Source organism: Vanessa cardui, chromosome 1, assembly GCF_905220365.1.
Source record: "Vanessa cardui chromosome 1, ilVanCard2.1, whole genome shotgun sequence".
Lineage (NCBI taxonomy): Eukaryota > Metazoa > Arthropoda > Insecta > Lepidoptera > Nymphalidae > Vanessa > Vanessa cardui.
Window position 1 is genome coordinate 8,288,056 of NC_061123.1, and position 24,247 is coordinate 8,312,302.

At 34.4% G+C, this 24,247-nt stretch overlaps 2 protein-coding genes across 3 annotated transcripts; one reads left to right on the forward strand and one right to left on the reverse strand.

The window, feature by feature from the left end:
- Nucleotides 1–388: 388 nt before the first annotated feature.
- On the reverse strand, nucleotides 389–13,351 carry LOC124532875 (tudor domain-containing protein 7B). 2 transcript variants are annotated; one of them, XM_047108025.1, is made up of 21 exons: nucleotides 13,167–13,350; nucleotides 12,919–13,039; nucleotides 12,613–12,710; nucleotides 11,895–12,112; nucleotides 10,470–10,616; nucleotides 10,231–10,380; nucleotides 10,007–10,153; nucleotides 9,731–9,913; nucleotides 8,782–9,002; nucleotides 7,667–7,778; nucleotides 7,415–7,576; nucleotides 7,222–7,313; nucleotides 6,971–7,133; nucleotides 6,591–6,827; nucleotides 5,925–6,124; nucleotides 5,667–5,814; nucleotides 5,344–5,591; nucleotides 3,427–3,643; nucleotides 3,193–3,344; nucleotides 2,763–2,923; nucleotides 389–1,577 (listed from the first exon to the last, which is right to left on the reverse strand). In XM_047108025.1, the coding sequence occupies exons 3-21, from the start codon at nucleotides 12,695–12,697 to the stop codon at nucleotides 1,348–1,350; spliced, it is 3,273 nt and encodes a 1,090-aa protein (XP_046963981.1). In that variant the 5' UTR covers nucleotides 12,698–12,710; nucleotides 12,919–13,039; nucleotides 13,167–13,350; the 3' UTR covers nucleotides 389–1,347. The 2 variants fall into 2 exon arrangements, with proteins under 2 accessions (XP_046963981.1, XP_046964059.1); XM_047108103.1 differs by lacking the exon at nucleotides 12,919–13,039 and having other exon boundaries at nucleotides 13,167–13,351.
- Nucleotides 13,352–15,731: 2,380 nt separating this feature from the next.
- On the forward strand, nucleotides 15,732–18,882 carry LOC124530876 (polyadenylate-binding protein 1). Its single transcript, XM_047105268.1, has 3 exons — nucleotides 15,732–16,242; nucleotides 16,638–17,422; nucleotides 17,538–18,882. The coding sequence occupies exons 1-3, from the start codon at nucleotides 16,050–16,052 to the stop codon at nucleotides 18,390–18,392; spliced, it is 1,833 nt and encodes a 610-aa protein (XP_046961224.1). The 5' UTR covers nucleotides 15,732–16,049; the 3' UTR covers nucleotides 18,393–18,882.
- The last annotated feature ends 5,365 nt before the right edge of the window (nucleotides 18,883–24,247 follow it).

The following is a 24,247-nucleotide window of genomic DNA, read 5'->3' on the forward strand; positions in this document are numbered from 1 at the left end:
TTAACTAAATCTGAACATGTGTCTGCTGTCACATAGACTTCTGCCTGCTTTTAGGGCTATAGTGACAAAACCATGTTTTCTATATTTATGATAGGTTTAAGAATTTTTAGTACTTTTAATCACATACACAATTACAAGACAAAATATCCATATATTTTATTAATGCAAGCAAGCCTTTCAAATGTTACCAATGAATAGGTATTATAATTGCTAAGATTCTCTATTTTATTCCCTTCTTTTCCAGTTAATTTATTTTAACTTTTCGTAATATATGTTTTTTACAAATCATACTGAAATTGAAACCAGAATAATCTTTATTCATTCTTTTATATAGGCTGTAGAAATGGTAAGTACCTTTAGGTAGCAATAATAATTTACATGATAATTACCAATTTAAAATAAAACTCACATTTTACACAGTACTTTTATTTTCATCGTGCACAAAATGTTATTACAGGTTTAAAGACTTTAAAGTCAACCAATGCTGGTACATATAATGTCGCTATTGTAATATAAGCAAGCACAAATAGTTTTTATCTCTATTATTTCAGATTAAATGGAATAACATGTAATGTTTACATAGGGTAAATTAAATAAGTCTTAATATATGTCTTTTTTATGTGTTTTTTTTTTGTTTTTTTCTTTTATATATTTTTTAAATTAACAAGGATTAAGATAAAAACAAAATCTATAAACAGAGACTTAAATATCACATAACAAGGTATCATTAAATAGTAACGAATATGAGATTTATCTCGCTAATGACTATTTTAAGAAGCAAAAAGTTTGATAAATTTCTTCCTTTATATTTAATAAGATTAGACAAAATCAAATAAATGGAAGTTCATGAACTGAATCTTAAATTAAGTGTATAATTTTTTTTAAAGAATCAAAATACAAATGAGATCAGATCTGTACAGTCATACTTTTGTAGGGAAAAAAATGAAAATGAGTAACTTTCTTCAGTCATAATAAATGCATTCATATGAAATTGAGTAAATTGTCAATATTCACTACACGAATAAACATAGTGATAAGACAATTTTTCTTTTAACTGCACAGAAAACGGATTATATTATTTAGTTGTTGATATTTTAGAAATTTACAGTGTATAAATGATATATTACTAAAACATTTGAGTGTTACAAGGAATTGACGGAAAATAAAACTCAAATTAGATCAACGAAAAAAACAATCATTACCGAAGTAATTATAAACAACAAGTGATTCTTTACTAGGAGAATATATCACGTATATATATAATGGGTCAGAAAAAATATTTTTTAATACATTTTAACTGTGGGTTTTTGATATTTTTATAAATATGTTGGATTAAAACGAAGGTATTTAAGAAGCTGAAGCTAGTCGCGCTCTATCTTCAGTGACTAATTGTTTGTTTATATAAATATCTTCGTCTGTGGAGGTATCTATCAGGTCAAGGATGAGTAAAGGTTCAGTAGGGTTTATCGGATCTTTGCTAACTTCCTTACAAACACCAACGAATTGTTGCTCCACACATAAGTCTTGAAATCTAATACAATCATCAACAGTCCAGTCTTGATGAAGAGGTTTTACATCTGTGAACAATTTTTAAAATTGAATAACTTAAATTCAGCCATTTATTTAAATTTTGGGAAACAAAGAAATATGAAATAACACTAAACAAAGTTTTGTTTTCAATACCTGTATTCGTTTTTTAAGAATTATTATTACGAAACAGTTCTTATTATACCTGTGTCCCAAAATAATAAGTAGACTATAACTTAATTATTTTTGAGGCCATACTCTTACACTTTATGATAATTACGAGTTGTCTAGAAGATGCCTTTTAAAGCATGACAAGAGATAACAAATATTTCATAGCAACAGTTACTTTGCAGTAACCATAATAGCACTATTATGCTTGTAGGCCTTCACAATAGTGGTATTATCTCCATATTGAAGCGCACGGTTTAGGCTGGTTATACATATGTATGCAGAAAATTGAAAAAGTATGTGTATTTTTGAGTGACTGCAATTTTTTTATAAATTTATAATAACCATACCATATTGTTAAATTCAAAACAGTTAAATGGATCGAGAGAATCCTTGCAGAATGCTGGAGAAAATATGGTTCAGAATGGTAGTGTATAAAGCATAATCTTTAAAATTATTAAAAACTTCGAGACCCATAGAAGAGACGAGAGGTATCTGTGTTTTTAAATGCACTCGCCTCACTATATTTGGAACATATACACTAGGTAATTTGATAAATTGCTTAGACAGAAAACGCATTTACGACCACGCAGTAAACTCCGCTTATTTAGCCTATTCCTACCGCGAAAGAAGTGCCTTTTTACATGCCCACAATACCAGTTCCGTCACGAGACACATGTACGTGCACTAAAAACCAAAATGTGATATCACTGGTAACATCAGGGGGAGTCTAAACGTTAACATTATACTGTCTCGTGGTATGGAATACCCGTTAACTATGTAAAAAAAACCTTACCCTTCTTTATGGCTATGATATAAAAGCAGTAATACATATTTTCGTTCCAATCCATTTGATGATAAAATAAGAAGTTTTTAATCTGATACCTCAGCATTACTGCTTAGCAGCTGTTCCTTTCAAATAGGGCATGTATATACGTGATAAAAGCACTAAATTAAAAAACTTGACGCGATAAGATTAAAACCAATCTTTCTGTCATTCGTTTTCTGACTGTGCAAAATATTTTAAATAATACACGGCAGGTGGTATAACACAACGCAGGACGCACCGTAGAGACGCGCCTTGATGGCTTGCGGCGGCAGCGAGCGCGCGAGCGGCACGGCGGCCGGCACGGGCCGCAGCGCCTTGGTGCTGAACAGCGTCAGGTCGCCGAAGTCGCAGAAGTACACCGACACCATCTCCGTGGACACCGCATTCGCCACCACGACCCTGCGAAACATCGCGCACCATCCATTGAGTGAATATTGGCAACTTTTGACCAGTACGATGGATGAAATTAGGTCAGGTAGGCTAGGTCTTTTGTGAATTATTTACGAAGTAATTTACGAAAGATCGAAGTGATAATTCGAAAAAAAAACAGAGAGTACAAGTGCCGATCCATAGGCAATATTTACTACTCTACTTGACATGATCGCAAAAGTACACTATAGATCTGTAATTTTAGCTTAAAGTCATTACAATGCCGCTCGATATATTACCTGTACCAAGATTCATCCTTATCGTAATATGCCGTATAAAGTTGACCGCTCGCCGGTTTGGCCGGTGCCTCGGATTCGGGTATTTTCGGGCACTCCACTTGCAACGACGCCATCATCGTCAGCAGCGTAGGTCTGGTGCTGTTCGGCTGAACCTTTTAAAATAAGAGCAAGTCAGCCATGAACAGCTTGGTCGGGGGTATCGGGCGAGGGTGTGGGGAGGGGCGGCGCACTCACGACAAAGTTCCAGGGGTTGGCGGCCATGGAGACGAACACGTCGAAGCACTTGCCGGGCGCGGGCAGCGCGGGCGGCGGGAGGGGCGCGCGCGCGTCGCGCGGCTCGCGGGCGTCGCGGGCGTCGCCGGCCGCCGCCGCGCCGAAGATGCGCTCCTTCTTCTTGTGGAGCTCCTCGAGGTGCTTCGACGACTCCTTCTCCTCCTCCTTCGGGTTTGCGCTGTGTATTTGAATAATGATGTTTAGGAGGTGTTGATTTCATTTTGTAAACTGAGTAGTTTTACCCCTCAACCCCTCTTAAAGTACATTTATACACAACTAAATTTCCCTTACTTTCAAAGTATCGTCTAGCATTCCCGCTCTTCCATCACATTTTTTTTTTCAAAACATGTCCATTAGATTAGTTTATATTTGTAACAAGTTCATACGCGTTGTATTTGTCGATTAGACAGCTAACTTTTCACACATACTGTTTACATTTTTACGAGTTATACAAACGCAATTCCCTAATAGCATTCAATTCTTAAATAATTTTAAATGTTTAAATGTTTGTGTTACAATGAAACGTATTATTTATAAGTATTCGTTGGAAAAAGCTATTTAAAACGTAATTAAACGTTTGGCATATGAAATGTCTCTGTTAATGAGACTCAAAAATATATAACGATACAAGGGATGACGAAAATAAGACTAATGTCTGTCGAAAAAGTGACCTCGAGATGAAAAAAACTTATAACAATAATGAGACACCAATAATCAGCTGTAACATACTCCTCACTAATATTTACATTACAGCTGTGGTAGAGGAAATCTAATTCGTCATACTGGAGTTTTAAAATACTATTTAAAAAATTATGAAAGCATTACTAATATATACAATAGAATAAAATTCACGAATAAACACTAAGTTATTTGTGAAACTAATTCAAAATAATTATAATTACTTATTTTCACTTTTTCTATTTTGTTGTATAACACATTAAGTATTTTAACATAATTAAAAGTACATCATAAGGACTAATTTAGCATTATGAAACAAATAATTTGTGGTATGTGAATATCAATATTCATAAGGCAACCGAACCTGTTTATTGTTGTAAGGTTTTTCGGTCACTAACTATTTATTCACTAATAATGCGAGACGGCTTGCGTGTCGGCTAGTGAAAGTCGCGGAACGGTGACACGCTCTGATAACACCAAAGCTATTGCATTACAATTACTTCTAACCAAATTAAATGCATTCTACTATTTACTTTATATTTTATTTGACCATTTTCTCTAATTTGTTTATATTTTATTTGTAATTTTCGGGTTTCGAAATTTCGAATTACTTCTAACAAAATTAAATGCATTCTACTATTTACTTTATATTTTATTTTACTATTTTCTCTCATTTGTTTATATTTTATTTGTACTTTTCGGGTTTCGAAATTACGTAAAGATTTAAATAATATAATAAACTTTAAAATATCATTCAGTTCATTATCATTATAATTAAATTAAATATAGACACATTCAATTATAAATATTGGAAGAGCATTATGTCAAAGATATTTATAAAGCACTAGACCTTAATTCGATATTATAAGTGATTGGAACTAAATAAATAAATTTGTTTTTTGATTAAAAAATTGAAACCAAAATAATTATAATAAAAAAAAAACTGAGAAAGAGAGACAGATCGGCATTGGTTACAATAATACTTTTTTATGGTAGTCCACTCAATTGTTAACCTGGATTGAAATATGAAAAGGAGGATTACAGGTATAAACCTGTAATAGCTTAATCTTAATTCTCATGACGGGAGGTGTCGGTGGTAGATTGGATAAACACTTTAGTGTCGATGTATATATCTTACGATGATCATAGCCAATATGCTTATCTGCCTTTCTAAAAAAAAAAAGAAAAATAAAACTCAACAGTTGCAGATACTCGTACTCCATGAGTATCGAAATGTTGACGGGAACGAGGAAGTTTTCGGGACCCGAGCGAGCAAACAACTCGACGTGCTGCGCTGGCGCGCCCGCCGGGCCGCCTGCAGTCGGAGTGGTGGGCGTAGACGCGGGTAACGCGCGGCACAGCACGGGCGCACCTAGCAGCAACTCGCGCAGGCGCTGCACCATGCTGCTCGCCACACGCTCCGCCGCGCCCAGGCGCACCTGCACCGCCTGCGGAATGAGACAACCAGGATTAGAAGAGCCCCATCGGCACTCCTCGAAGACCTTTTCGTGATCTGCGGGCACCTGGTAGGGGTAGGCGTCGAGTGCGGGCGAAAAGGCGCTCAACGGCACGAGGGAGGAGAGCGGCGCACGCAAAATGAGCCCGCTGTCTACGAGCTGCGTGCGCACCGTGCCCTCGCCGTCTAGGCCGCTGATGATAATACACCGGACCCTGCGACATGGACGGCTACCTTAGTAAAACTCTTGAATGAACCCCTATAATTTGGGTCGTCGGTCGCGACCGCGGCAGTAGAATAGGAAGGCTAAGGAGAGCGGCCTGACCAGTCGCCGGCGAGCGTGCGCACGATGTAGAGCGCGTTGGGCTGCGTGGGCGGCGCGTGCGGCGCGGCGGGCAGCGGGCGGCGGTAGGGGCCGGCCGTGAGCAGCGCCAGCGCCGCGCGCACCGTGTCGGCGCCGCCCGCGCGCGACACCCACACGCGGCCCTCCTCCGTCACGCAGCCCACCTCCACCGCGCACAGCTTCTGCACACAGCGATCGCAAACTGAATACCCGAAAAATTCCACAGACATTTTTAACTTTGCCGTCTCGTAAATTCAAATCGTTCATAAATAATACATTGGTGAAAAAGGCGTATTATTCGATACGAGATTTTGTAGATGATAAAAAAGCGTGGAATTAATACCTGTTGACTTCCAGGCAGGATTATTAATTTAATAATTGTATTAACTTAAAAATTAACTAACATGACTGTATTTTTTTAAATGTTGAAAAAGAGTAACTACTGAGTTTCTTGCCGGTTCTTCTCGGTAGAATCTACTTTCCGAACCGGTGGTAGCTTCACTTAATTGTTAAATGACGATTCAAAAGTGCTTGTAAAAGCCCACTTGAATAAAGTATACTTTGATTTTGATTTTTGATTTTTTTGATTCCGACGGACGAGAGGCCGATGGCGTTCGTAGTATCGTAGTATCACTAAGTGTGCCATGCCTGCGTGAGCGAGAAGGCGCCTGCGATGCAGAAGTCGTGCACGATCTCCTTGTTGAGATTGAGGTCTCGCGGCGTGGACGTGTCGTAGAGCACGACGGCCACGGAGGGGTCGGTGGGGTCGGTGCGCGGGCCGGGCATGGCCACCATGACCTCCCCGAGCAAGCGGCGCCGCACCAGCGCCGCGCCCGTCTCGCTCGCCGCCAACTCCTCCGCGCCCTCCAGCCGACACAGGACCGCCTGAGACGCGTACTCTTATTATAAAAAGGCGTAAACGTTTGCACAGATTAAAAACTCATTAAAAAATAAATATATAAGACGGATGCGAAAACTCTAGCCAATTAGAATTTAATTACGTAAGATATACATTAAGTAAAAACAACCTGCGCAGGCAGTTTGCGGAATTGTGGTTCGAGAATTTTTATGTTGCTAAAATGAACGGTATCGTCGTCTCCATGGTCTCCAAGAAAAACGGTCGCTTTGTCGTCTTCGATTTCAATTATTTTCGCTCGTTGCCATCCACCGTCGTCCAGTTTTACTGCATACCTATAATACAAATTTCAAAAATCAAAGATCGTTTATATAAAAAAATTATATATAACCATAAAAAAAAAATCGTTTCATAAATTATTACCAGGCATTTTTTATAATCATAGATTTATCCACTGTGGTGCCACCATGATCATAATATTCGACCATATCGGCTAGAAGAACTTCGAAAGCATCCTGTAAAGTGGTATAACATTTAATCGTGTCTTTAATAAATAGTCAATGTTGAAATACAACATTATGTGACATATATGGATCTTTGTAAAGCGACTACTTACACTATATTGAAGGCCAATAATCCTGAGCCAAACTTCGAGAGTTGAATTCGCTACGGTAATGAATACATTCCAATAGTCATCCTCTGGAAATTGCAATGGTGGTAAATCACTGTCGATCGTTTCTTCTAAAGATATAGACTCGATTAATAGCGATTTTACGTCCTAAAAGCATATTAAGGTGCAATCAACTCCAGCAATGTAACAAAAAAATTCAAATGTAACATATTTTTAATTAAAAATTATTTAACATACCTCATTGTTCGGTAAAAGTACCAATCCACTGACCAGTCTATCCTTTAGGATAAGGGGGCAGTTTTCCACCAACTCCAGCCAGTTGTTCGGTAAATTTTCGTTATATTTCTCCCTGAAATACATTTTTAATTACACAATTAGGCAGGCAGGCAAATGAGCCTAGCATGAATCAGATGTGCATCCATCACCGCCCATATTCATTGGCGTTGGAAAAAATATTAACAATTCCTTAGTTGGAGATCTTCCCCATTATGTCCCTTATACGTGTGAGAATTACCACCAAGCCATCGTCTGATGACGATGGTGATCCACCATAATCACTCACCCTTCAAACCGGAATACAACAATACTATGTATTATGTATTTTAGCGGTAGAATATTTGATGCGTGGGTGCTACCTACGCAGATGAGATTACAGACAGTTAAAGTCTGTCATACCCAATGCTAGGAGGGGTATAGTACGACACAACTTAGATGTCGCATCGGCAAAATTCGTAAAACCGATCACATCCGAATTAAGTACGCTATCACAAATTATCAATATTTATTTCTCACGCGAATATGATCTTTGCACAAACATAATAACTTGTAATATCCCATGACCTAATATATTTGTCAATTTGACGCGTCGATTTACATGCACTTGCTTTTTCTGACGCGTGAATCTATAGCGACGAATAGCGTCGAATGGCGCGATAGAGAGCTATTTCTATTCGTTGTGTAAACCGACAGTAATCGGTTTTATTACCATTCCATTGCATTTTCCGATGCTACATCTAATTTGTGTCGTACCTGTAGAAAGAGCAGAGATGGCCCAGTGGTTAGAACGCGTGCATCTTAACCGATGATTGCGGGTTCAAACCCAGGCAAGCACCGCTGATTCATGTGCTTAATTTGTCTTTATAATTCATCTCGTGCTCAGCGGTGAAGGAAAACATCGTGAGGAAACCTGCATGTGACAAATTTCATACAAATTCTGCCACATGTGTATTCCACCAACCCGCATTGGAACAGCGTGGTGGAATATGTTCCAAACCTTCTCCTTAAAGGGAGAGGAGGCCTTTAGCCCAGCAGTGGGAATTTACAGGCTGTTACTTTACTTTACTTTACTATACCTGTAGAGATGCGGCACGTGCGTGGCCCAGATGCCGGCCTCGCTGTCGGCCACGAGCGCGGCCAGCGCCTGCAGCGCGCCGGCCGGGCTCGACGTGGGCAGCCCCGCCATCTCCGAGCTCTCGATGACGGCCAGCAGCTTGACGGCCGCCAGCTCCTTGGCCAGCTCCTCCGAAGGTGACGATGATTCCGGGTACGACGACACAGTGTACGACTGGCCCACCTGACACACATCAGACGAACGTTTAAAGTCAACTTTTTGGACTCGGTCCGATCAAGTTGATATACTTTTATATAAATATTTATTTCTTACATTTTCATTTAATGCCTAGTGCCCTAGTATTGCCTACAAATTTTTACATGAGTTACGTTACATTTAACGTATTTTCAGTATAGTATTGATTTAGTAATTGTGAAATTACTTCAATCCCTAATGGTACAATTAGGAAATATTATTTAAAAAAAAAATAACATTTATTTACTTAAGAAGTATTCACATTAAGACCTTAATTATAGATAAATAATAATTAAAAATAGTTACTGTACAATCATGACTGCATCATCATGGAATTAATTATCATCATTAGTATAGTATTCTTGTTACCAAAATTCATCTACAAGGTATTGGCTATTTACTAAGATTAGTAGACGGGGGATGGTAGGTGTCACAGCCACCTATAGACATAGTCTTTTCTCAAAATACATATCAATGTCATCAATTAGATGTCAAAGGCCGCTTATTTGGCATTTATCCTTTGTTGTTAAAAAATACTATAGTCTATAGCTAATCTTATATTTTTTAAATATGTATATATGTTAGATATAACCATTCATTTTCTCAATCATTGTTTGATTTCTAATATGATTATACATTGATAACTTTTATTCAGAATTCACTGCCTGTTGCTAGCATTAGGAGTGTAAAAATTAAAAAAAAACCGAAATAAAAACCTTGATTGAACAGTGGAAACAGGCAGGGCCACGCTTGGGTCGTAAGTCGAGAACCGTGTAAGTGGGCTGAGGCAGCCCTAACTTGCGACAAGTCCATTCGAGTTTTTCAATAGAAGATGTCGAATCTGGCGGAGGCTCCAATGTATGAGCAGGTGCTACATGAGTCACAAGATCACTAATTTCCTGCAAAGTAATGAATTGTTAGAATGTCATCTCTTGAATATAGGGCCAATTCGTATTTCTGTCTGTCAATAATAAGTATATAAAAAAGCATACCGTATAATCATTGTGAGCTGGAAGTTGCAGGGGTATCAAGTCAACTGTATTCAGTCTATCGCGTAAATTAGACAACCTTTGTGATGCCGAAATTTTGCCAACACCTCTTCCTTCAGTCTCTTTTTCATTTTTAATGGAATGTTTTTGCTGCAGAAGCAAATTTTAATATTCATATTAATAGTATAAATATTATAATTAACAATCAAATATTATGTGATACAAACTTCTTCGGAGTCCCTTGTAATTTGCGAAGTTGGGTTTAAACGTTTTGATGTATTTATAACAATTTTGTCTTGATTTTCAGTTGATGCTTTGTAATTTTTCACATTTTGAGATGAAGTTTTAGTATCATAAGTTTTATTATACTTATTACTCTAAAATGAGAAAGAACATTAAATTTAAAATAGATGTTACAATAAGATAACTTTATAATAATTAGAATAATAAAAATTACAAAACTTACCTTGTTGTTGTTGTAATTGTTGTTAATAAATGGTGTATTAGACTTTGCCCGATATAACTGATTTGAATATTGATTACTGTAGTTGGACGAATAATAAGATGATGAAGTTGGCTTCCTCCAAGATCCTTGTTTTTTTGGTATCCGATTCTTAAAAAACAAACATTATTATTCAATACTGCTGTAAAAATGGCCCATGTAACCAGTACTACAAAAGTAGTTACGATATTCAAACATTGCTTTCTTTTGTATAAGATTACTAGTACTATTGTAATAGACCAGAAGATTTAGTTATTTTGCAATTTTTTTGAAAGTTATAACCATATGTGATATTTGTTAATCACTTTCAAAATTAAGAGAATTTTGTAGGCATATTATTTATAAATCATTAATGAAAGTTTTTCATACCTGTAAGAATAAGCCAACACAAGTTTCATTTCAAACATTATAATTAAATAATATACAATGATGACAATATTCTATGAAATTGTTATTTAATATTTCTACAACTGTGACTATATACGTCTGGGATAGAAATAAAACTCATGTATTTTTACTTGACTAATATGAAACCTTATCTAGGATATATAGAATCAACTACTCATGTTAACAAAGTTAGAAATAAAGATTTATAACAAAATAGTACAAAAACAATGCATGACTAATAAATATCATAAATATGAATGTGCCACAAATCTAGTCTTTCCCAAGTTAGTGAATATTAAAAATATATATATACATAAATATAATATCATTTACTTTAAATAAATGAGATAGTTTAAAGATTTTTTTTTAGACAATGTCAGATATAAATGAAGCTTGAAACAAAAATTGGAGTATGATATAATATGCATTTAAAGTGTTTAATCACTGTTTAGTGAACCTTAACAAAATGTCAAGAAATTATAATTGTATGCATTTGAAACATCATGTGATGACAGATATACTGAAAAAAATAAATAATACCACTTTGACTTGGATAATAGCCCTGATACCAATTGCTTTATAATAGACTTGGAAATCTAGGACAGACAGCTAGTCCACCATAATCTTTTATTTATGATTTACCTTACTTTACTTTTAAATTTAATCAATTGACTATAACAGAAGATATATTATTATGTAGTAAAATATATATTTCATCATCAAATATTTAAACTTGACTGTTTCTATTTCTTTATGTTTGAAATCAGTTCACTATATTATTATTTTAATGTTTTAAACATGATTACTGTACTGCATGCTAACCCAATTATATGAGGATTTATTACTTTTATTTAATCTTAGAGATATATTATTTACAGAGTACACATGCATCATGAAATTATTTGTAGATGTGAGTGGTTTTACTATATTCTTAATACAGAATTTTTGTTGAATGAATCAATGCCAAGGAAATAAATAAAAATTATTAAAAACTAGACTCACTTGATAGTTTAATTTCAAATTGTTTTTTTTATTTGACTTCTGTCGTGACACCATTGAAGCTATGTGTTGTGTTTCCTGGCTTGCAATAGCATCAACAACCCAATCTCCATTTATTTGTGTAATTTTAAATCCAGGAACATCTTGAAATAGTTTTTCTAATGTTGGATAACCTAATTTTTTATATGGAATCCATTCTCCTTGTAGTTCACGGTAATCACCTACAAACATGGCTTTTATCAAATATGTATATAAAATCTCATTTTAAAGGTGAAAGCACATAAATTAATACAATCAAAATTTCATGTACTATTTACACAAGAAAAGAATATTATACTGAATGCTTCTTTTGAATAGATTTGTGATAAAAAACTTTAACCAGAACTAAAAGATTTAATTTCAATGAAATTGGATATAATTTATTGCTATATACATTTTTGAAAACTTCCTTCTTTTGTTTTAGAATTTTTCATGTTAATAGATGAGAGATGATACAGATATCTGATACTCAATTTATAAACAAAACTTCATTTCAATCTAAGAAAGTTATATTAATGTACTTGTGTTTCGATGCAATATTATAAAATATATCAGAACAACTAAAGAAATCTATTAATATAAATGTTTTGAAATATTAATGAAAAAAAATATAAACACTTTCATATATGTCTAAATATCTCAAGGTAAATACTATGAAATGAACTCTTTATGTAATACTTACGGTTGCATTGTTTAACAGTTAAAGCCCCTTTCACTGATATAAGTGTAGCTCTCAAAGCCTGGATAACTTGTTCTTTATCTGCCATTTTAGTTTATTCACTGAAAGATTTTGGATTAATATAGCTAAATAGGCCACTATAAATAATGTTTAGGTATTTATTTACTTGAGTACACCACCTTAAATTATACAAATTTTACTTTTTATTGGAATTGTTGTGGAAACATGGTTATTATAAATTATTGAATAAGAACCAATGAATCATAAAAAATGCAACCAAATACTAGAATTAAACCAGAAAATGTATACCTTATAATAAAGATGCGAAACATGTAGTCGTCAGCAGTCTGCTACATAGGATATGGCAAATGTTTTTTCGAAGACGACTTACATATCTGTTTGTATGAGAATTGTTTTTCTCCCGAAGTACCTACACAATTTTTTTTTGGGATGGTTAATATGTATTAAGTTTAATGAAAGTAAAAATAAAACCTACTTTTTTAACATAAAATAAAACGTTAAGTTTTAACATGTTTCTTAAGATTAAAAATGATTACCTCTAATAATTTTTGGTGAAAGAGCAGAATCAAAACGACAATTATAGAAATTTAAGCAACTTTATCGTTCGTTTGAAGCAGATCTTAGAAATTTCACCTTTTGCGTGCGGTTGCAGTATGACAGTTCGCTTGATTACCAATTTTAGGATTACAGAGACTAAGATCGATCAATACAACATATCAACATACATTCCATTTAGAAAGTTATGAAGTGATATTCATTCTGTTACAAATGTTTAACTTATTTTATTAATCGAGTGTATATAATTATATAGAAAAAATATTATTTTATTTTTTGTTATTTTTATTTTGCATTTAATATATTTTTCAATATTCAAAAATTTTGTTAAACTTTTTTTAATCGATCATCAAAATTGTTTACAAAACTGCAAAACTTTAACCAATTAATTCGGTGCCATACACTCGATATAATACAAAAAGAAGAAGAATATATGAAACAAGAAGTAAATTTTTGTCTAGTACTTTTAATATAATTTTTTTTATATATTTCAGTTAATCTAATGTTACAATGAATTCAAAAAAATGATCAGTTTTGGACATTTCGAGTAGTGATTAAGTTAATTATGAAATTTCCTATACTGCACTCATTTACTGTATGTGTCCCAGTCCCATGTATCGAAACTAATCTAAAATCGGATGTCATTGGAACATCAGATGTCATCGATTTTATACTGATGAGTAACCGTTTTCACCGCATCTAAAAAATTCGAAAATCATTCTAGTACGTCAAAGAATTCAAATTTCAAACTCTTGAAAAATTGTCTCTCTCTTTAACTTTACAGTAACCGATTTTTAAGAAAGAGATGAAGCGAATATTAAACCAATTTGGATACCACATCCGTTTCATCTCTTTCTTACGTATCGTATAATGTTAAGTTAAACAAAGACAAGGTGATATGTGAAATCGGATGTCAACACCGATATTTCATCCCAATAACCGTTACACAACCGATGTAACAAATTTTAGATTAACAAAATAACTTCGGGCTTATGATGAAGTCACTTGCTTGTTAACCTTGTTTGCCTAGTATAGTTACTACAGATTAAAATGCAGGTAAGTAACGTCACCGACCCCATTGCTGCGCCATATTTTGTCTAAGTGAGGCGTGAGGCGAAATGGTTCACATTCCAGTGATTCGAAATGCATCTTAGCCGATGATCACGGGTTCAAGCCCAGGTATGCACCACTGAATATTCATGTGCTTAATTTGTGTTTATAATTCAGCATGTGTCTAATTTCATAGAAATTCTGCCATATGTCTATTCCACCTACCCGCTTTGGAACAGCGTCGTGGAATATGTTACAACCCTTCTCCTCATAGGGAGAGGAGGCCTTTCTCCAACAGTGAGAAATTTACAGGTTGTTGTTGTCTAAGTAACGTTTTGTTGCGCTATTTATATATAAAATTTTGAATATGATATTTTAATTCAGTCAAATAGCCTATTGATCGAACAGCATAAATTACCAAGATCTTTCTATAGTCTGTGAGTCGGTCGCCATCGTTGAAAAGGGAATCCCAGTAAAATCGGTTTTAATGGAGGAAAAATTCTAGTAAAGTTAAGATACTAAGATGATGAACATTATTTGTAAGCTATAGCATAATTTTTGAGCACTTTTTTCTCAAAAATAATTTAAAAACAACTAAGAACTTAAAAAGAACTAAAATAACATTTAGGTAAGCATCAGATCGAAATGTTCTTCATCTTATCCAAAAATTATTCTACTATACGTCTATCCTACCTCTATGGTGCGGTCGGCATTCATATTCGCAGAAATGTAAAAAAATTAATTTCAATGAATGTTTCAACTTTTGGTTACACTTATCACTATTATGCTTCGGCCACATTATTGGAAGTATTCGAGGAAGAATTATCCTATAAGTATCGCTTGCTAACAGAAGATTCAGTAATTAAATAAAAAAATGAAATAATTTTAATATCGTAGATAGCTAATTTTTTTGTGTTAAATATAATGAATTGAATGCAATTACAGTCTACAGACAATCTAATTATAATATACAAAAAATACAAAAGGAAATTCAAAACAATCATGTTTGGTAGCTCTGGTACTTTTAACTATCGAATAACTTAAAAATCTTTTTTTTGATATTTTAACAACTAAAATTTATTTTCGTTGATATATTTGAAATACACTACAGTCTTCCAAGACTGTTACAACCAATAACAATGAAAAAATATTGTAGCAATCAATATAGACAATTTTCGGAATTCTTTAGGAATTCCTTAGATTTATTAAACCTGTATTTGGTGAAGCTTTTATTATTTATTGATAGTCTGGTAAAACCAGAGATATATAATAATTTTTGGCGTGTAACAATAATATGAAGTAATGTATGTACTATATGTGCATAACAACGAATTATATTATCCTTTTGTCAGTTAAAAATGATTAATAAAACGTCTTTTGCAAGAATTACTTCAGCTGATAAAAGTCATAGCACTTAATGATAATATTACGCCATATTTTTTCTAGCTACCACACAATCTGCGCCATCTTGTTTTTTGTCTTTTACAAATCACAAATCACAAACGTCACCTTTCCTTTGGTGAGCAAGGTGTGTTCACGTGAGGTTGTGTGGTCCCTCAGAAATAGGTCACACAATCCTCAGAATTTCGTGAAATATTCTTGTAAAATATAAAAAAAAATTATAAAATTAACAAAAATCCAAAAAAATAGAAAAAATATTTAAAAAATAACGGGAAGCACTTGTTTTTAATTTAGTGTACGTAAGCGTGCAACGTGGTCTAAGGAATGCGATAGGAAATCGTGAAGAGAAAGTGAAGCAGCTTTTTACTGTTAATTGATGATTTTTATAATACGGTCCTACTAAATACATCAAAATGAATCCTGGACCGCCAAGCTATCCCATGGCTTCGCTGTATGTTGGAGATTTACACTCGGACATAACTGAGGCCATGTTGTTTGAAAAATTTTCTACTGCTGGTCCGGTTCTCTCCATTCGCGTGTGTAGAGATATGATAACACGTAGATCTCTAGGTTACGCTTACGTAAATTTTCAGCAGCCTATTGATGGTAAGTTTCCAATTTAATTTTGTTTATCAGTTTTTAACGAAAAAGTTTAGGTTATGCACATCTGTCTAAAAATATACTAATTTAAGCACGAGTTTAATTTTTTAAACTTGATATCCTAATCTATTTAGAAATTTAGTTAATGATTTCTGGAATTCTTTTACTCTATACGTAATTTATGTTAGATATGTATTTTATACTTTCTAAAATTCAGGTAAGCGGTGACTGGCCTTGACGGTTCTTATAATGTGTTTTCCACAGTATGTTGTGTAAATTAAAAAACTTCTATATGCCACATTAGTAGCAATTCAAGTTATTCCAACATAAATTTTAGTATATCCATTATGATATGTTTCGATGTATATCGTCAGTTATTTCATGTCAAATGTTTGTTTCAGCGGAAAGAGCTTTGGATACTATGAATTTTGATATGATCAAGGGCAGACCTATTAGAATTATGTGGTCTCAACGTGATCCATCTCTGCGCAAGTCTGGCGTTGGAAATGTTTTTATTAAAAATCTAGATAAAATGATAAATAATAAGGCTATGTATGATACTTTCTCAGCTTTTGGCAATATTTTGAGCTGTAAAGTAGCTCAAGATGAAAATGGTGGTTCCAAAGGTTATGGTTTTGTTCATTTTGAAACTGAAGAGGCGGCTAATAAATCTATTGAGAAAGTAAATGGCATGCTTTTGAATGGTAAAAAAGTTTACGTCGGTAGGTTCATACCACGCAAAGAACGCGAAAAGGAACTTGGAGAGAAAGCTAAATTGTTCACAAATGTTTACGTCAAAAACTTTGGAGAAGACTTCTCTGATGAGTTATTGAGGGATATGTTTGAGAAGTATGGCCGAATAACAAGCCATAAAGTGATGTATAAAGAAGATGGATCCTCCAGAGGATTTGGATTTGTAGCATTTGAAGACCCAGATGCAGCTGAGAGGGCATGTCTAGAGCTAAATGGTAAAGAATTAGTAGAAGGTAAACCACTATACGTAGGCCGTGCTCAGAAAAAGGCAGAACGCCAAAAAGAATTAAAACGCAAATTTGAACAGTTGAAATCGGAGCGATTGACTCGTTATCAAGGAGTCAATTTGTATGTAAAGAACTTGGATGACACTATTGATGATGAAAGGTTGCGCAAAGAATTTGCACCATTTGGTACCATAACTTCAGCTAAGGTAAGATTATTAATTATAAGATAAATTAATCTAAATTTTTCCTTTTTTATTAAAGTAAGGTTTTAAATAGCCATATGAACTATTGCTTTTTTTAAACTCAAGATAATTATTTTAGGTAATGCTAGAAGATGGTCGCAGCAAAGGATTTGGATTTGTATGTTTCTCTTCTCCCGAAGAGGCAACCAAAGCTGTCACCGAAATGAATGGAAGAATTGTTGGAACAAAACCACTTTATGTTGCTTTGGCTCAACGTAAAGAAGATCGTAAAGCTCACCTGACTTCTCAGTATATGCAACGTATGGCAAGTATGAGAATGCAACAAATGGGCCAAATATTCCAACCAGGTAGTGCAGGTGGTTACTTTGTACCAACTATTCCTCCTGCTCAAAGATTCTATGGTCCCGCCCAAATGACCCAAATACGTCCTTCAACAAGATGGACTGCTCAGCCTTCTGTTAGACCAAGTACTCAGGCTGCTGCTTCTGCTTATCCTAATATGCAACCTCCCTTCCGCCCTGCGCCGCGAGGTCCAACTCAAACTGCTCTACGCACATCATTAGGAGCCAGACCAATCACAGGACAGCAAGGTGTAGCTGCTGCTTCAACCATTCGTGCACCACTCGTTACTAGTGGTCGTTCAGCAGGTTATAAATACACTTCAAATATGCGCAATCCTCCTGCTCCTCAGCCAGCTGTACACATCCAAGGTCAGGAACCATTAACTTCTACTATGTTAGCAGCAGCCCCACTTCAGGAACAAAAACAAATGCTGGGTGAACGACTCTTCCCTCTTATTCAACGAATGCATCCCGACTTGGCGGGTAAAATAACTGGTATGCTTTTAGAAATTGACAACTCAGAACTGCTTCACATGCTAGAGCATGCAGAATCCCTTAAGGCAAAGGTAGATGAGGCTGTTGCTGTTTTGCAAGCTCACCAAGCTAAACAGCAAGCCACAAAGAAGGATTAAGTTAGTCGATTTGACACAATGATGGTGTTTTATTTTGCTGTATTCTTGTTTATTTTATGCTTTGAACATCTTTATATGTATAATTATAAGAGTCCCGATCATAAAAAAATATATAAATAAAAATTGAAAAATAAATAAAAATGTAGAGTGCACTTTTCCAACTTATACTTATACTATAACATATTGGAAGTGCATATCTGCAAACAAAAACAAAGCAACTCTCAACATTTCTATATTATATGAAACAGTTCTGTTTAAAAGCAATTTTGACTTTCTATATTGACCAAGAAGTTTGATTTAAGTTAGTCTTAATCTTTTCTTTATTTCTCCCTTAATGGAGTTGGCTTTTGTTCTTGCAATTGTCTGTCTTTCTTTTTATTTTCTCGTCAGTTATGTCTGGTATACCATGTAATGAAAGCTTGGTCTCCAATGTGACTGATTGTAAGTTGTACTATTGTTACACATTATATTCTGGAATATTCACAATAAATTATGTCGTTTTATTTTGTCTACTTCCCTACATTAAAAAATTGATTTCACTTATCCATAAATATTTAAATCTTACTTAACATTTATAAATAAATTAATGTAAACTAAACGTTAAACTTTAATTTTTGATTAAATTAATTTGTTCGTATATATATAAAATCTTGAAAAATGATTCATATGTGAACATGTATTTCAACACGTCATTTTAATATGTTAGGTACACACATATCTCTTTGGTAAGCATAATCTAAGTTAATTAAAGAACATTTCAACAGCATTGATAACGAACACTAATTATTAATTGATATTTATATAATATGTAGAATTTGTCCCAATCGAATTATGTTATTTGAATAATTAGGCAGAACAAATTTATTTACCCTATTGTTATTTTTGTTTATGCACTCCATACTCTAAACTTTTCATTAATTCTTTAGATAACTTCTCGTTTTCAAGTGAATTTAAGTTACATTAGACTAAATGAAGTAGATACAAATTCCTGCAAGTGTCCCCGTTTTGGGTAATTTATCACAGAATATCATTCGTGTTTAACTGAAATCAAATTGGCATTTGGCACAAGAGGTATTTTTTACCATAGAACCTACGTATAACCGCGTCAATAGTACATCGATTGTTTTATTTTTATTATTTACTAATTAGAAACCTGCTTAAGTTTATCATCGTCGTTGAGACATCTGAGCAACTCATCATAATGACAAATAAAAATAATAACTCAGTAAACCTACAAATATTAAATAAAATAAATATTGCTGCTTCCAAGATTAAGAATAATAACAGTCAATTTTTGGGGGAGAAAGTAGGAAACTACAAGATCATGATTTAATCTTTTTCAATACCTACATATACCTACATACAAAGTAGTGTTGAATATCGATAGTCCACTATCGATAGTTAACGTGCAAACGATACTATCGATAGTACTGTCACGGGTTCATATAATCGATACTATCGATAGCTCCCCATGAGCAACAATATTGCTACTATCGATAGTTTTGCAAAAACCATTACTTTTAACTTAAGTATCGATAGTTTTGTGCTATCGATAGCCAAAAATTTCCGATATTACTTTCTCAAGTTAAATTTTTTAGTACGTCAAATATAGTGTTTATTTCAATAAATGAAATTATATTTATCCTTATATTTGTTTTTAACATTAAAACATTTTACACATAAAAAGTTATAATGAAAAATTTTAAATGTAAATAATGTTACTAATGTTAAGAAATAATCGCAAGACCTCCCGAACATCGAGCGCTACCAAGAATTACCATACCGTGAGAAATAATCACACCATGCATTCCTTGAAGCTACCACCTGTTGCCAGCGTCGCTGCTTTGTTTCGCAAGACCTCCCGAACATCGAGCGCTACCAAGAATCACCATACCGTGGGGACCATTCAGTGATTTACCGATTTCGTATATAAATATGTAATTCAGACTACAGAACTTCACTTTTTGTTCTAACATCGAACAGACTGTCACGTATATTATAAATTAGAAATAATTAATTGTTAAATTAAATTATTTAAATAAACGTATAAGTTAAATTCGTTCGGTTTCATTCTGCATCCTCAACGGCAGCCCTACGTAATTGGCGCAGTCGGTAGGATGCTCGCGGAACGTTTCGCGTAGAAGATTTCCGTAATCGCGTGAAGCCCCGCCGTAGCTTGTCTAGCTGCTGCATCCGTAGCATCCGAATCTACGAGTAGTGCTGCACGAGAGGTATCCAGACATCGATAACGCAGAGAGACCGAAACATGTTCATGTGAGTACACTAGATTCTTTTTAGTGGTTGCTCAATCCTAGCCTAACTAACCTGTGTGTTAATAAAATTTGCCAAGATTTTTCATTTAAGAAAATCGAAGGAACCTAGGATAGTTATTAGTAGTAGGCAAACTTTCGTAGATAATAGAAGAGATATTAGTCTAAGTAGTATAGAAGAACAAACGGAAATGTCTGAGTTAGACACCATTTATAAAGCCTTAAGGTTGGTACCCGAGTTCGACGGGAACCCAAATGTACTTACTAGATTTTTAAAATTATGTGATCAATTGGTAGGACAGTTTTGTAGTGATAGTAGTAGTGAATTAAGTAGGTGTGCTCTTCTCAACGGAATTCTTAACAAAGTAACAGGCTCTGCTGCTCGCTTAATTAATTCTAATGGGATTCCATCCGACTGGCAAGGCATTCGAACTGCTTTAGTGAACAACTTCGCGGACCAACGAGATGAGACCGCTCTATATAACGATTTAGCTATTTTATCGCAAGGTTCAAAATCCGGGAACCCACCCCCTACGAACTACTTTAAATCTAAAGAAGTAAATTACAATAGTTTCATTGACAATTCTATATACGATGAATATGCCGATTATTACGATCCTTATTTAACAGAGCACCTATTGCAGGAATATATACTAGATCACCGTAAGCGAATGTTAAAGGTATACGAAATCATTAATGAAACCGCCCTTCAGCGTCGTACTGAAATAACCGAGAACATTAATAGAAATGGCATAAAAAATAAAACATATGCACCTGATCAACGAATCTATGTCAGAAATCCCCTAGCTAATAGACAGAAATTAGCTGCCCGCTATACGAACGATACGGTTGTAACAGATTTACCTATACATATTTATACAAAGAGAAAGAGAGGACCCGTACCCAAGTCGCGCCTGAAACGGGTACCTAATCTCCGGAAATTTAGATTATACGGACGCACTAAAGTACGAAAATGCCATTGCTATTCTACAAAAGAACGAAAATAACTTAGCCATTGAAATAAATCATCAAATAAGTTTAAGCAAGCAGTGGGCATCTCAGAGTTCAAATGTTACAGATAGGATAGTAGAAAACCAGAGGAAAATAGAGAACATTATTAAAACCATCTTAGATAATGATGTTAGGAAAGAAGAAGATGCAATTAAGTATTTTCATTTAGCCCAGCTACTTACAATACTAGGTGATGACATAGACAATTTGTCACAAGAGTTGTCAAAACTACAGAATCTATTGGCATTCATAAGAGCTAAAAGCATCCATTATTCCGTTCTCGATTACGACACTTATATAGTTATGTTAAATAAACTAAAAGGTTTATACAATTCAAATGTAGTGCTAGATATTAATTTTAGGGAATATTTAGATCTATTAAGATTAGGATATTATTATAAAGATAATGATATAATCTTGGTAATTAAGTTTCCAATCATGAATCCCAATAACTACATCCTTTACAAATTGTCCTTAGCCCCTAATAGTAATGATAAAATTATAATCCCTACCTATCCATACGTAGCAATTAACGAGAAAGATCTACTGTATATAGAGACAGAATGTCCGAAGTACAGTCACGGTCATCTTTGCGAGGACAACTTAAACCGACACTATGGAGAGCAAACGAGCTGCATTCAACATCTTATACTCCAGCAACATATCCATGAAACCTGTCGGGTTACTCCAGTAATCTTATCTTCTCAAGCCATGGAACAATTGGATGATCGTCACTATGTTCTGAGCTTTCCCAACTTAACGAAAGTTCATTTAACCTGTTCTCAAGATCAATACAAAAACCTTCTCGGAAGCTATCTAGCTGAAATACCTAAAGGGTGTGCTCTACAAACGTCCATCTTCACCATCACTAACCACCATGATCAAGTAAAAGGACAAGTTTTGAAAATGTTGAATATAGAATATAGTAATGAAGATCCATACAAAGCGACAGCGAAGAACATCTTGAAATTGAACAGTATAGATTTGACTCACTTACATTCAACCAATACCAGGATTGCCTCTCAAGAACCAGTGACTTTGGAATTGTCGAACTTAGACACGCTCTATCACACGACTATACCTGTCTACCTACTCATCGGTGCATCAGTACTCACTATTAGCATCGTCCTCATTCGTCGCAAATGTATGCATTTAAGAAATACCAACCAGAAGGACAATGAGGCAACCAGAACACAAGAAGTCCAGGACAGCCCCAGAGATCCTATGTCTCTATCAGCACTATTTTCGACAAAAGTCTCCAAATAGCTGCTGATCCTGCGGAGGGAGTTGTTAAGAAATAATCGCAAGACCTCCCGAACATCGAGCGCTACCAAGAATTACCATACCGTGAGAAATAATCACACCATGCATTCCTTGAAGCTACCACCTGTTGCCAGCGTCGCTGCTTTGTTTCGCAAGACCTCCCGAACATCGAGCGCTACCAAGAATCACCATACCGTGGGGACCATTCAGTGATTTACCGATTTCGTATATAAATATGTAATTCAGACTACAGAACTTCACTTTTTGTTCTAACATCGAACAGACTGTCACGTATATTATAAATTAGAAATAATTAATTGTTAAATTAAATTATTTAAATAAACGTATAAGTTAAATTCGTTCGGTTTCATTCTGCATCCTCAACGGCAGCCCTACGTAATTCTAATGTCAATATTTTTTGTTTTTCTATTTATGACTAAACATTATAAATACTCGTAACATTAAAAGAGCTTTAAAGAGGAGCGTGGCATTACAATGCAACTTCTTTACAATGTTATCGTGAATTAAGCGATTAGAATATTTAAATTGCGAAAAATAGTAAGTATTTAGAAGGAGAGTGGCAGTGTAGTAAAAATCTTTATAGCGAATACAATTTTGGTAAATTGTATTAATAGAAAAAAATAGGAGTATATACAAAAAAAACAAAAACAAAACTGAAAAACAATAAGAAATAAAAATATAAATAAATCAACATAAATTATAATAATCATAAATAAAGGAACAAAAATATATTTTAATGTTTCATGTAATAGGTGCGAAAAATACTCATTTCTCGAATGATTTTCAAAAGAATTTGTATATGATAGCACAGTCTGTGCACGTATTTTCGATTTTTCGAGCTGTTTCTGTTTTTCTATTTTCTACTTCTTTATTCGTTTTCCTGAATAGTTTTCGAGGTCAACTATCGATAGTTATGCAACGCTGATACATAGTACTACATAAGTCTATTCGGTCCCGACTCCCGAGTCGAGTAACAAATTGCAATCATTCTTCTCACTGACGGATCTGTATGTAAAAACTAGTGTTATTTATCGATATCGATATTTAAATTTTATAGTGTTGCGTTATTAAAATGTGCTTAAATAGCAATTTTAGAAGATAGTAGTATCTTATTTTTTTTAAAAAAGTAACAGTTTGTTTTATACTGTTGGATTTATTTAAGTTCTTCTACGTGACATTGGTAAAATAATATGTGCCCTGAGTCTGCTCAGACGAAAGAAACTCTGTCTTTATTTCTCAATTTTATTGTTTACAAATATTCAATATCAAAAGAAATAGTTATTACTTATT